The sequence below is a fragment of the Beta vulgaris genome, chromosome 7 (genome assembly GCF_026745355.1).
Source record: "Beta vulgaris subsp. vulgaris cultivar EL10 chromosome 7, EL10.2, whole genome shotgun sequence".
Lineage (NCBI taxonomy): Eukaryota > Viridiplantae > Streptophyta > Magnoliopsida > Caryophyllales > Amaranthaceae > Beta > Beta vulgaris.
The window spans coordinates 60113699-60127435 of record NC_079208.1 but is presented as its reverse complement, the minus strand read 5'-3'; the positions used below and the strand labels follow the sequence as shown (position 1 = coordinate 60127435).

General features: G+C 36.4%; 1 protein-coding gene across 3 annotated transcripts; it reads left to right on the top strand.

Moving 5' to 3' along the window:
- The first annotated feature begins 5147 nt into the window (after positions 1-5147).
- Positions 5148-12140, top strand: LOC104900293 (4-hydroxy-tetrahydrodipicolinate synthase, chloroplastic). Of its 3 annotated transcripts, none has more exons than XM_010687684.4 (5): positions 5148-5357; positions 6455-6533; positions 6788-6915; positions 9456-9539; positions 10833-12140. In XM_010687684.4, exons 3-5 carry the CDS (start codon positions 6827-6829, stop codon positions 11758-11760), a joined length of 1101 nt encoding a protein of 366 aa, XP_010685986.2. In that variant the 5' UTR covers positions 5148-5357; positions 6455-6533; positions 6788-6826; the 3' UTR covers positions 11761-12140. The 3 variants fall into 3 exon arrangements, with proteins under 3 accessions (XP_010685986.2, XP_010685985.2, XP_010685984.2); XM_010687683.4 differs by having other exon boundaries at positions 6455-6584; XM_010687682.4 differs by lacking the exon at positions 6455-6533 and having other exon boundaries at positions 5151-5357.
- The last annotated feature ends 1597 nt before the right edge of the window (positions 12141-13737 follow it).

Genomic DNA, 13737 nt, shown 5'->3' with positions numbered 1-13737 from the left:
CTCGATCCTTAAAAGGAGTATATCTGATCATTGTCCACTTTTATCTCACTCTCATGAAATCAACTGGGGACCGAAACCTTTTCGATTTCAAAATGTATGGTTGACCCATAAAGGATGTATGGAGGTGATTACAAAATCATGGGGGATGACGGGAGAAAAACCGATCATGGAGAAGCTACAACATGTTAAGCAGGAGCTGAAAAAATGGAACAAAGTGGAGTTTGGCAATATTGAAAATTCGATCTCATCCCTTGAAACAGAAATACAGAAATGGGACTCCCTTTCAAACACACGTGACTTGACAGACAATGAATTGAAAGAGAGATACTTGGCCCAATTTCAGCTTTGGGCATGGCTCAAAAAAAGCGAAGTGTACTGGGCCTAGAATTCACGCATTCAATGGCTGAAGCAAGGAGATAGGAATACCAGGTTCTTTCACACCTATGCCTCCCTCAGACGATCCAAAAATAATATTTCATCTTTAAGAATAGAAGGTGAAAACATCACAGAACCTCATCACATCAAACTGGAAGCAGTAAAATACTTCAGTAGTCTGTTCTCGGAAGATCATCAGCCAAGACCGGTCTTTTTGGATCTCCCCTTTAAAACACTATCAACCCTGCAATGTGAGATGCTCATAGCCCCCTTCACACATACTGAAATCGACAACGCGGTTGCCTCATGTAACCCGTCAAAATCTCCGGGCCCCGACGGATTCAATTTCAGCTTTATAAAAGCTTCATGGGAACTCATAAAAACCGAAGTGTACAAAATCATTGAGGAGTTCTGGCGCTCAGGGAAGCTCCCGAAAGGCAATAATGTCGCCTTTATTGTTCTGATTGCAAAAAAAGTGGATCCTAGTGGCTTTAAAGATTATCGACCTATTAGTATGGTCGGGAGTATCTACAAGATTATTGCAAAGCTATTATCCTCAAGGCTTAAAAATGTGATGAGTGATTTGGTGGGGTCTCATCAATCCGCATTCATCAAAGGGAGGCAAATACTCGACAGCGCCCTCATTGCAGGCGAACTCCTGGATTCATGTAAACAAAGGAAATCAAAAGTTGTAGTCCTCAAGCTGGACTTCCACAAAGCTTTTGATTGCGTATCTTGGGCCTTCCTGGAATGGGTTCTCACTCAGATGGGCTTTCCCCCACAATGGAGGTTATGGATCTCAAAATGTATATCATCGGCCGAAGCTTCAGTATTAATTAATGGCTCCCCGTCCACCCCTTTCAAACTCCATCGTGGGTTGCGGCAAGGGGACCCATTGTCCCCGTTTCTATTTGTATTGGCGGCTGAAGTTCTGAACCTTATGATTAATAAGGCAACTGAGCAGAGTTTGTGGTCGGGTATAGAAATCTGCAAAAACGGGCCCAAAATCTCTCACCTGCAATATGCAGATGACACTGTCATCTTCACCACCCAGAATCTCTCATCTCTCCTGAATATCCGAAAGGTTCTCATACTCTACCAACTCACATCGGGGCTCCAAATAAACTTCCATAAAAGTGAGCTCCTGGGAATAAATGTACCTGATTCATGGCTCCAAATGGCAGCATCTCACCTTTTCTGTCGAGTGGGGAAATTCCCAATTTCTTATCTGGGCTTGCCTATTGGAGGCACTTTATCGAGAGTAAATTCGTGGGATCCGATAATTGAACGGATGGAAAAAAAATTGGCGACATGGAAAGCGAAAGCTCTCTCAATTGGAGGTAGGCTTACTTTGATCAAGGCCTCCTTATCAAATCTGCCTTTGTATTATATGTCCATTTTTCCCATCCCTATGGGAGTGGTGAAGAAGATTTGCAAAATTCAGAAACAATTCTTATGGTGTGGCGACAAGGAAAAAAAACCGTTTGCCTTGATTAACTGGGACATCATTCAACTCCCAATAAGTGCGGGTGGCCTCAATGTCAGCAACCTCCTCAAAAGAAATTTGGGCCTGCTACTAAAGTGGGCCTGGCGGTACTTCTTAGAACCCAACTCACTTTGGAGAACTCTCATCCAGGCTAAGTATAAATACCCAGTTCATCTCACAATGGCGGATCTCAACCCGTTAAAAAATGGTGGGCCTTGGAAGGCGATCTGTAATCATTTAAACCAATCACCCGAAACCTATAACCTACTGAAACATGGCTCAAGAATGCAGGTGGGAGACGGTAAAAATACCCTTTTCTGGCATCATGTGTGGGTTGCGGATAATCCCTTGAAGGTCTCCTTCCCCAGGCTCTTCTCAATCTCGGGTCTTCCTTTGGCTACAGTGGCAACAATGGGTATGTGGGAAGGTAATGAATGGAAGTGGGATCTACCTTGGGCAAGAAGATTTAGGGCTCGAGATGAAGCGGAATGGGGAATTCTTCTTCCTCTCCTCCATCAGGTTACTCTCTCCCCAGATTCGGATGATATAATGGTATGGGCCCCTAATAAATCCGGTGTCTTCTCGGTTAAATCAGTTTATGATAAGTTAGTCCTAAAATCCAACACTCTTCTTCAAGGTGCAACCTCGAAACTATGGAAGGGTCTTGTCCCTCATAGAATCGAAATTTTCACATGGCTAGCACTTCTAGGAAGAATAAATACTCGAGGAAGATTGGCGTCTCTGGGTATTATCTCACAATCTGAAAATATCTGTTCCTTGTGCAACCACTCTACAGAAGATGTGTCTCATTTACTCATTCATTGTCCCTTCTCTTCGAGTATTTGGAACTGGTGGTGTGAGTTGTGGGACTTCGCTTGGGTCTGGCCATCTTCCCTGGAGCAAGCCTTTGTTCAATGGCGCTACCCAAGCAACAACTCCTTTTTTAAACGAGTCTGGCTCGCAAGCTTCCTAATAATTATGTGGTCCTTATGGAAGGAAAGGAATGAAAGGATTTTCAAAGGTGGAGTGAATTCTGAAAAGGAAGTTAAAAACCTCATCATTCTCAGACTGTGTTGGTGGCTGAAATCGTGGGAATTCCCCTCTCCATACTCACTTGAGGAGGTGCTAAGGAACCCAAAATGCCTGCAATGGCGTGACTCCGCATCGGCTCAAATGCCGAAATCAAAACCCATTCTGCAATGGGAAGCGCCTTCACCCTCCATACTTAAATGGAATGTTGATGCCTCATATGATTCCATTTTGGCTAGAGCTGCCATAGGAGGGGTCCTAAGAGACGAAAAAGGGAATTTTCTATGTTTATTCTCTTGCCCAATCCCACCTATGGACATAAACGCAGCGGAGGTGATTGCAATTCATAGGGCGACTCAAATTTCTCTCAACAATGAAAGATTCAAAACACATCAAATCATGATCGAGTCCGACTCCAAAAATGCGGTGCTTTGGTGCTCCAAGGATAAAGGGGGGCCTTGGAACCTGAATTTCATTCTGAATTTCATTAGATCCGCTCCAAAAAGGGGTCTCAATATCTCAATATCTCATAGGGAAAGGAGCTCAAATATAGTGGCTGATACCTTCGCAAAACAAGGCCTCACTCGCAACTCGGATTTTGTCGCATGGCTCTAAACTGAGTAGATGATAATGTGTAATTTTTTTTCATTAACTTGATAGTTTGATAAGCCTTTGTATCAAGCCTTTGAGCACAAATAGCTCAGAGGTGATCATGTATGCCACCCCAGTCGTTTTCTGGGGAAATGCCGCCTTGAGCGGGTAATACAAACCCAAAAATTATCAAAAAAAAACATTAGTTTAGTCATTTGTATTTTTTTTTTCCTTCTACTGAGACTAGCTTCATATTTTTTAGTTTTAACACTTTAACTTTTGTATTATTTAAATTGGAAGTCTGGGCACAACCATGACACGATATTTCAAATCTCATATATATAAATTCACCATCTTTTTGTAATAAAAATATGAAAGTATGCTTATCAGTTATAAAGTCTCATTAATGTATAAAAATCAAAAATAGTAAACTAGAAATAATAAAAATATCAAAAAAAAGAATATGACAAAAAATGTAACTATTCACAAATTTGAACTTAGAGCATATTTTTATAAAAAATATATATAAAATGTTATTACATAAAATGTCATGTATATGATTATCAATATATATTTTTGAAATACTAACTATCTATACTATTTAAAACATTTGATGTTAAATGAGTTGTGTATTTTTTATTCTACAAATCAAAGTATAACCAAATAATGGAAAACGAAGTGATATTGGCCCAAGCCCCTAATGGTAGGCATCATAAATTTATTGGAGTTGGTGATTTAATATTTTTCATTTGTTTAATTAATGGTTTAGCCCTTTAAATATAGTAAAAGGCTTATAAATTACTCACTAGTCATGAATTAAATTATGACATACTCCCTCCGTTTCCTAAAGATCTTCCCACTTTCCGTTTAAGGGTGTTTCCAAAAGATCTTCCCACTTTTGCTTTATTCCTTATTTGGCAAAACAAATTTCCCTATTTACCCTCTCATGTCACTATCATATGGTCCACTATTACATTATTAATTCAATTTTACTCCCTTTCTCTCTCCTACTTTAACCCATTTTTATTTGTTTATTTATCTTAACCTCTTTCTCTCTCATACTTTACTCACACCATGCCCCACACAACTTGATTTTCCTTGGTATCTGTAGGAACAGTAAGTGGGAAGATCTTTAGGAAACGGAGGGAGTATATTTTTATTTCGTGTAGAGAGCACCACAAGGAATCCACACCTTACAACATACGAGTGGTACATCTTAAAATTTTTTTCAGAAAACTTGCCTAATGCAACATATTCGACCATCCCAAAAATTACTTTTAAGATATGCCCTATTTACCTTATTTTTTCTTATCTTATCTTAACTTTTTTTTTTATATATTTTTTTGAACACTCTTTTAAAACTTTTCTCAAACTTTCTAGAATTTTCTTATTTTTTCTAGAAATAAGCAAAAATAAAACAAAAAAAACATACGAATATACCCTTGATCATATATATAGATGCCATATAACTCAATTGGTAAATTCTTCTAAAAAAGATATCCAAAACTTCAAATTAAATTTTATCTACATGACTACATCATTACACTTAATCGCTCATCTACAACAACTAACAACAAAGAACACTGAACACATGCCCTTAGTCGACCCACTAACTTCCCAAAAGAAAAAGAAAGTACGAAAGAAGAAGTAGCCATAGGTATTGGGCTTTGGGTTTTGACATTGCAAGATAGTAAGAGACCACTCAAAAAGATTTCACTTTTAGGGTTTATACGGGCTTTTGAGATGGGCTTAGTGCAGCCCATCAAAAGCCCATTTAAGATACAAAGTCTCATTTTGGTCGTGTCTTTGCACCGCAGTTGGGGGGAAGAAGAGGCACACCAGAAGAAAAAAGAGCAACCATTCTTCTACATTTTAGGTACCCTACTATTTTTCTACCTTTCTTTTTTTAACTCCTTTTTATTTTTTTATGAATTTATTTATTTGCTTTACTTTTTATCTGATTTTATATTTGTGGGAATCTTTTTTTTTTTTGGGTTGATTGTAATATTTGCAGTTTTTTTTTTTTATCTCTTGGTGTGAATTGTGATAATGTTGTTTTGATACATATTTTGTGTGAATTGTGATAATGTTATTTTGATACATATAGATATACTTATTATAGTAGTTATAGTTTTAATATTTCCAGGTAGAACAGTGTTGTTTTGATACATTTTAAGATATTAATGAGTTTGACAGAAAAAATTGATATGAAAATAAGTTGCAAATGAGAAATGACATGAAAATCTCAAATATGTGAGAGTTTCAGCATTGAAATTATCTAAAAACATATTTTAAATTAAAAAGGAAGGAACTTTAATGTTGATAAAAAAGTTCATTAATGTTTAATTGAAGTCTTGTTGATGAACTCTTGGAATGTCATGATATGAATGCAATGAAAAGACCAATGCAAGTCAACCAAAACCCTGTTTCTAAGTTCTAAGTTATGTTACCTGGACTCTTATACCCATGTCTGACATGGGTACGTGTCCAAGTGTCTGACTCGGCTAATCTATGAAAAAATTCAATGATTTTGGCCCAAAATGAAGTGTCCAGGTGTCCGTGTCCACGTCCGAGTGTCAAGGATCTGACACGGGTACTTGAGGTGAATTGAATAGTCCATGTAACTAAGGTTCTAACCCCTTTTCTTAAGAATAGAGGGAAGGAAAAAAATCAATACATATTGCTAGATTTTTCCAATTAATAGATGATCAAGAAAAGAAAATTTGAAGTTGTGGATATATTTTCCATATTTTGACTGGACCAGAATTTGGGAAAGTGAATTGGAATATAGTTTCTACTGGAAAGAATTTTATGATATTGACAGTCATATACTCATATTCCAATCACAGACGCCTTCTAGAGAAAAAAAAAATTCTCCTGTTTTACGCGGGTGATGTGATGTTAGTATGTTACCTTAATGATTTCAACCAATGAGAAAACTTTCTTTCTAATATTCGTTGTTCTTTTTCCTAGAAAATTCTCCCCTTATAATTTGGGGGGAGGTGTGAGAGGAGAACATGGTATTGGTGGTATTGTGGAAGAGGAGAATTTTGTGAGTTCTTTATTTTCAATTTTATCCTCCTTTCCCTGCATATGGTAGTTGGTGAGTTCATGTCTTTGTTATTGATTGACAATCATCATCACTATTAGATGTCCCTTAGAAGTGTTCTATATAAAAAATACAACTTTGCAACTCCTAAGTGCTTATGGTCGTTATGGATCGTATTATTATGCTAGACTTTGATGCTTGTTAGAAAAATGTGATATTGACCTGTTACTAAATCTTTCCTGGGTTCCGAGTTTCAGGGTTTTCTGTTTGGTAACTAAAACCATCTCAAATCCGAAATGACTACTCTAACAAGCTACAGCTCATGCCTCAAGGACTCTACTTCTTTCGGCCTCTCACACTCGGCTCCAGCATATGTCTACAACAGGTACTTGATAATATCTAAAATACTTTTATTGATAGTGATTTTCAGGAAGGGAAATATGAAGATCCTGCATGATAAGCGTTTGCATTTTGTAGTTCTAATAGTCTGTTATTTGAAGGGGCATTGAATGAAGTGTGATTACTGATGAGTGAAACTGAAAATTCTTGAATTTAATGCATTTTGTTGAGACTCAATAGGGATATTTAGCTAATGTTGCAAATGTTTGGATAATAAGATTTCTGTTTAAGCTGTCACATTTGTATCAGCAGATTGAACTGATATTCTTTTTGTTTCCTTTCTAGCTATGTATGAAATTGTATTTATTTTGATGTGACATCCCTACAAATGATTCAGGAGATCATGAAATCTATAGAATCGTTAATCCTCTCAGACATTCTATTGCTGGTTGGATTCTGCTAGGATGGTGAACTTACATCTGTGCTCCAAAATGATTCAGAAGATCATGGACTTCATAGGAACTTCTATTCTCTCAAAACCATGTGCACTTATGTGCAAACTTACTATCTTGATTCTTAGGAAACTTAACTTTTCCACATACCTCAAAGTGCTTCAATTTAAAAATTGCGTGCGCATTCATCTCCTTTATGAAGTAGTAAAACGCAAATGTTTTAAATTAAGGTTGTAAGCTTGTAGCATGCCTTCTTGAAGACTCGTTAAAGTTTAAAATATGGAGATATATGGAAAAAGAATGAAAATCGTTAATTTATTTAGCAACTTTCAGAAACTAAGAAAAGGTAAGTTCCTAACCTTGCCTCAAAATCAAAACTGTTGCTTTCCCAATGAAATTAGCAGTTGTATACAACATGTAGGCTGTAGCGTAGTAGTATGGTGTATTCATAATAATCTGCTGGATAACATATCATTGTGATCGGTGATCATGACCTCACTGAGCCATATCCCATAGCGTTAGATTTTATTGCCGACTTACAGAGACAGCCAGCTATCAGCTGAAGTTGTCACTTTCCTCTGCTTTTACACTCTCTCTCCTCACTACATCTAATTGTGGTGGCAGGACATCGCTGGCAGTTGATAATGAGCAAGCTGCATCTTTTAGATGATGTATAGAACTGCCATAGATCCTGATTGCTAAAGTAGTCTACAATTTGGCGATAAAATCCTAGAAATAAACTTTTGATGACATTGGATAACATTTATAGCTTACCTGCTTCCTGTTCTTTGCTTGCAAGTCTATGTAGGTTCCAAGATTGGACTGAATTAAATCTTTTTTTGTGACCCAACCAAGGGACTGTATTTTCCTTGATTGAGGGAATCCTGAAACCTGCTTTCATAGTCCTAGTAATTTTCGAAAAACTATTTGTGTTTGTGTTTCCTGGATATGCAAAGAACCTATTTCACTTGTCCAAGGCATGGTGGATGTGAAGTATGAACAATCACAGGTTAGATGCATTGTGCTCAAAGGTTTCAAACATCTCAATATCTTGATTTTTTTTACTGTACTACCTTCATAAAAGTCATAGTGTTCCTTATATTTCATAGACACCCTTTGACACTTGATAGCAGTGTGATGACTGAAGATATTTCAAGAAAATATGAGTGAAGTCAGTCCCTCTCTAATCATTCACTTGAAAATGGTCTAATTAAGCTTCATTGCTTTTTCTCTTGTCTCTTCTCCATTCCTCTACCTACTCTGGGTGGAAGCTGGCATCGGACTCTAGTGGTTTGTTCCTCTCACCCTCTGTATCTGATAGTGGCTAATGAGGGTATTCCTAGATATAACCGTTGATCTCTAGACTCCAGATACACCAAGGAGCCATGACATTGGTGAACTGGTTCACACCTCCATGGAATTTGTGTTCTCTTGGAACGAGTTCTTGGCTATTTTCTCCAGTTCCATTAGTTGGACCTGGTGTTGCATTCAGTTGAATTTTGTGAATTTAGTGATTAAAATGCTTATATATTAGTATGCTCTTGTGCCTTGAGGACAAGGTTGCAGTTTCATCTGTGTTGTGATAATTAATTTCATGACAGAACTTAATTTTGCATTCCTTTGCCCTATCTAGTCATAGATTTTTGGAATTTTCTTTTTCAGGGGTCCATACTTCTACCTGTGTCTTCCTTCGGACTTCCTAGTCATAAAACTGAAATATGATCTTGTCTACCTAATTACATAAATGCCTAATATATGTTACTGATTTGTTGAAAGATCAATCTGAATTTGCTGTTCTGGGTCCATACTTCTATGATCTATCTGTGTCTTCGTTCGAGCTTCCTAGTCATAACTCTGGAATATGATCTTGTCTATTACATGAATGCTTAAGATTTGTTACTTAGTGATTGGTTAAACTATTAACTTTTCTATATGGATGCTGGTTAATATGTCTAAGTTAGATCTTAAAGTTTCCGTTGTGCTGTCTTTTGTTATTCTGTCCTTAATCAGCTGCATTGGGATTGTATTCTCTAAAAAGTGCGCGTGTGATTCCTAATCAACCTTCGATGTAAATTTTCAGTCAATCTTTCATGTGAAACTTTTCAGTCAACCTTATTTCATTTATTTCTTGCAGAACACATACTAGATGGAGATCTCCACAAGCTGCTGTGATTCCTAATATGCATCTTCCTATGCGTAGTTACGAAGTTAAGAACAGGTAATCTTCTCGTTCAATGAGAGAAGTGTTATTTTCGAATAATGGTTTGTATCAGGTTTTTCCATTTTTATTATTAATCTTACTTGATCTTATTCAAGTATGTGAATTATGGAATTTTAAGTTGTCAAGACGTCACAATTTCTGTCTTCCAAGCATGCCAGCAGTCCTTCCCTTAGACATCCTGGTGTTTATGACATTATGTGATGGGAATCAATCAATCAGAATTTACTTATATTGTTTTAGTTAAGTTATTCATGTATCTCATGACCAGTGGTATTGATGGATGGCCATGATGTGATGTAACTATGGTGGAAGGAGCATGACAAGTTATGTGCAGTCACATTGTTGTTTGTAGATCTACTAATGCCCTTGTCCCATGAAGTAAATAGATGAATTTTGCTTCTGATTGCTCGGAAATTGAGAGATAAGGATGTATAATTGTCCTTGGGGAACTTGGTTGGCCAGATATTGCTAATGCGATGCAAGACACTATTACGAAATGAGTTTCACTGTATCCTCACGGTTAATTCATTAGAAACCTCGTGGTATACAAGTTGTGGAGTGAATTACAGCTTCATGTAGCTCACTACATCTCTTAAGCCACTTTCTTTCCCGTAGGATTCTGACTTAAAGATATATCTGAAGTTGAAGACTAAATTTTTGGCGAACGATGATACCATCAGAAGGATGTGGATATGTGATGAAATACAATCAGAAGACCCATACAAAGATAAAAGTAATTTAGGTATAGCAATAGGACTACGAAAACAAAGAGAATCAAAATTATTACTACTAAGCCTCGAAGCAATTCTAACAAGATGCTTAATAGTTGCAATGAAATATAACAAAGTTTCTTAAGTTTTAACCATGAAATATTTACCAACTCTTCATTTTTCTTCCCTTACCTCTTAAAGTATCTGGTGCTGAAATATTTTGAATGCATCAGAGTGCTCATAGATTGTACTATATGCTTCAACATTAGAAATCACTTTGGCTTGCTAAATCAGTTAATCATTTTTGATATGTTAGCTCAAAATGGTTAAGGTGGCGAACATTTTTTTTTTTTTTTTGTGAAGTTGAATTTTAGGTACAAACATTAAGATAGGTCATAACCTTCTGTACTCACATGTCCTTGCCACATGAGCTATGCTAAGTCTAGCAAAGAGGTTTCGGAGCAAACTTAACAATTTATTGGAAACAAAGTATTTTGTAGAGGTCCATGGTTTATACTTTATGATTTTTTCATACTACAGTGCGGATTTCTCATAACGTGATTTATAAATATACTTTCAGGACAAACGTGGATGATATAAAGTCTCTAAGATTGATAACAGCCATTAAAACTCCATATCTCCCAGATGGAAGGTTTGATCTTGAAGCATATGATGCCTTAGTGAACATGCAGATCAATGGTGGTGCTGAAGGTGTAATTGTTGGTGGTACAACCGGTGAAGGCCAATTAATGACTTGGGATGAACACATTATGCTTATCGGCCATACAGTTAACTGTTTTGGCGGTGACATCAAGGTGATAGGAAACACAGGAAGCAACTCAACACGAGAAGCAATACATGCTAGCGAGCAAGGATTTGCTGTTGGGATGCATGCTGCCCTTCACATTAATCCCTATTACGGCAAGACCTCTATGGAAGGATTGATTGCTCACTTCGAGAGTGTGCTTTCAATGGGCCCCACCATAATATACAACGTGCCGTCAAGAACTAGTCAAGATATTCCGCCTCATGTGATGCATTCTGTAGCAGAAAATGCTAACTTGGCAGGTGTTAAAGAATGTATGGGCAACGAAAGAATTAAACAGTACACAGACAAAGGCATCGTGACTTGGAGTGGAAACGATGACGAATGCCATGATTCGCGGTGGTCATACGGGGCGACTGGTGTTATATCCGTTATTAGCAACTTGGTCCCGCGGTTAATACAACAACTCATGTTCAAGGGTAAGAATCCTTCCCTTAATGCAAAGCTTATGCCTTTGATGAAGTGGCTCTTTAAGGAGCCAAATCCTATTGGCTTAAATACAGCTTTAGCTCAACTTGGAGTAGTAAGGCCTATTTTTCGCCTACCTTATGTACCCCTTCCTGTGGATAGAAGGATTGAGTTTGTGCAAATAGTCGATGAAATTGGACGAGAGAATTTCGTCGGCGACGCTGATGTTCAGATCCTCGATGATGATGATTTTATCATGTTAGGGCGATACTGAACTCCAGGGAGATGTTTGTAGCAGCCCATGATATTGGGAAATTTTAGATATTGGTGGTTTAAGTGAAGAGGAATAGTGTTCTGTTTTTTCCATTCTTCTTGTTTTGTTTCCAAAAACACTGAACAACTAACCGTTTGCTAGTGTACTATGATGCTACTACCCTTACTCGTCGTATCGTGTCTTTTGTTAGTAAGGGTTGTAAAATCAATAAACCTACTTCTTCCGTAACATTATAACTGCAACAAATGAATACTTTATATCTCATAAATATTATCCATTTGTTGCAGTTATTATGCTACGGAGAAAGTTTTTAATTTCCATGCAATAATTAGGTGAATATATGCCCAACTCCTTAATATAAAGCGTGCTTTGATCTGTGATGTACTGTGTAAGTGTGCTATTTCTCTGCAATGAGGCTATAAAAATGCTACGTTAATAGATGAAATCATTTGTGATATTAATATCTGTTGCATCTCATGTTGATATTAACCGATGGTAAAACATGTCTCTCATTAATTTTAAAGATCAAACATGATTTTATAGAACGATCCTTTTACTGATTTTGGTATTGTGTCATCTCTTTTTTTACTCCAATTGATGAAGTATAAAATTATTCCTGGGACTTTAACCATTAGCTTAAATTTTTGGTTTTGTTCTTTGACATGGTAAGAGCTAACGTGACATAAAGATCATGGGTTCAAATTTTATCCACTCTTCATTTGTCATGTATGGTATGAGGGAGGTTTGTGCTGCCTCCACATTTCAAGTTCAATGGGATCTTACGTGAGGGGGCGTGATGGAGTATAAAATTATTCCTAGGACTCCAACTATCAGCTTAAGCTTAAAGCTCTAAACGTAACGGTCACATAGATTCATATGCAATAACTAGAAGATTTTACATGATTTTAACTTTTATAAACTTTTATTAATTTAAATTTTACATGATTTTACGTAAGATCGCTCTCTCAATCCCAGTCTCCTGCCATAAATTAGATGTAATTAACAATTAATTTAATTTTCTACATGTCGCACATATATATAAGGCTAGTAAATTTTATCGGAAGATTATATAAATGATATGTGCTAACATTTTTTGATCTTCTTTCTCCTAGATGGCTTAAATCCCTCAGATTATTTAAATTGACCTACTTCGTTGTATGCTCTATACATTCAGATATATTTTTTCTTAATTGCCTTAACTCTTTACATAGAAAAAAATTAATTTGAATTGGGCGTCGTGAATCAATCAAACGTTTATACTGATTCAACCAATATAACAGCCATAGCCAGCTCTAAACATGTACTAATAATTATTAACTGCTTAAAAATACTATTAAGTTCACATCACAGAAATCTTATTTGATACTATCACTTTTATATATGTAGAGTTGTGGAGAGGATCAATATATTGAACAGTCAATTGTGTGCTTTGCTTTTGAAATAGATTAGTTTTCTAGCCCATTGTATAATTGGAGTATCACTCGAATTACACACGAAGAGATAGAAGAGATAATCGGAAGACTTGAATTCACAAGTTCGATTGAATGACAACTTCTAAATCACTTGGATAAGACACACCACCAAATAAACTATCTATGCATAGGATGTTCTTAATCATGTGATCAAAAACTTGTAAACCGTATCAATTAAGATAAAGTTGTTACATTTATATGATTAGTGATATGACATGATTTTCACAAGACCGGTCCACATGATTTTGACTTGACAACATATCTTATAATAAGTATAATTTGATATTGCCTTTGGTCTTTATTTTTACCCAGTTTTTTTTAGATGTTACTTATTAATTTACCCATTTCTTTTGTTTTTATATTTGGAATGGTACGTATCAGTGGTGGATCTATTAAGTAACAAGAGGTAGCATATGCTATCCTTAAAAATAATTTTAAAAAATTGGCTGGGAAAAAGAACGGAGTAAATACAGTACACATAAAATAAACCGGCAATATATGCTCT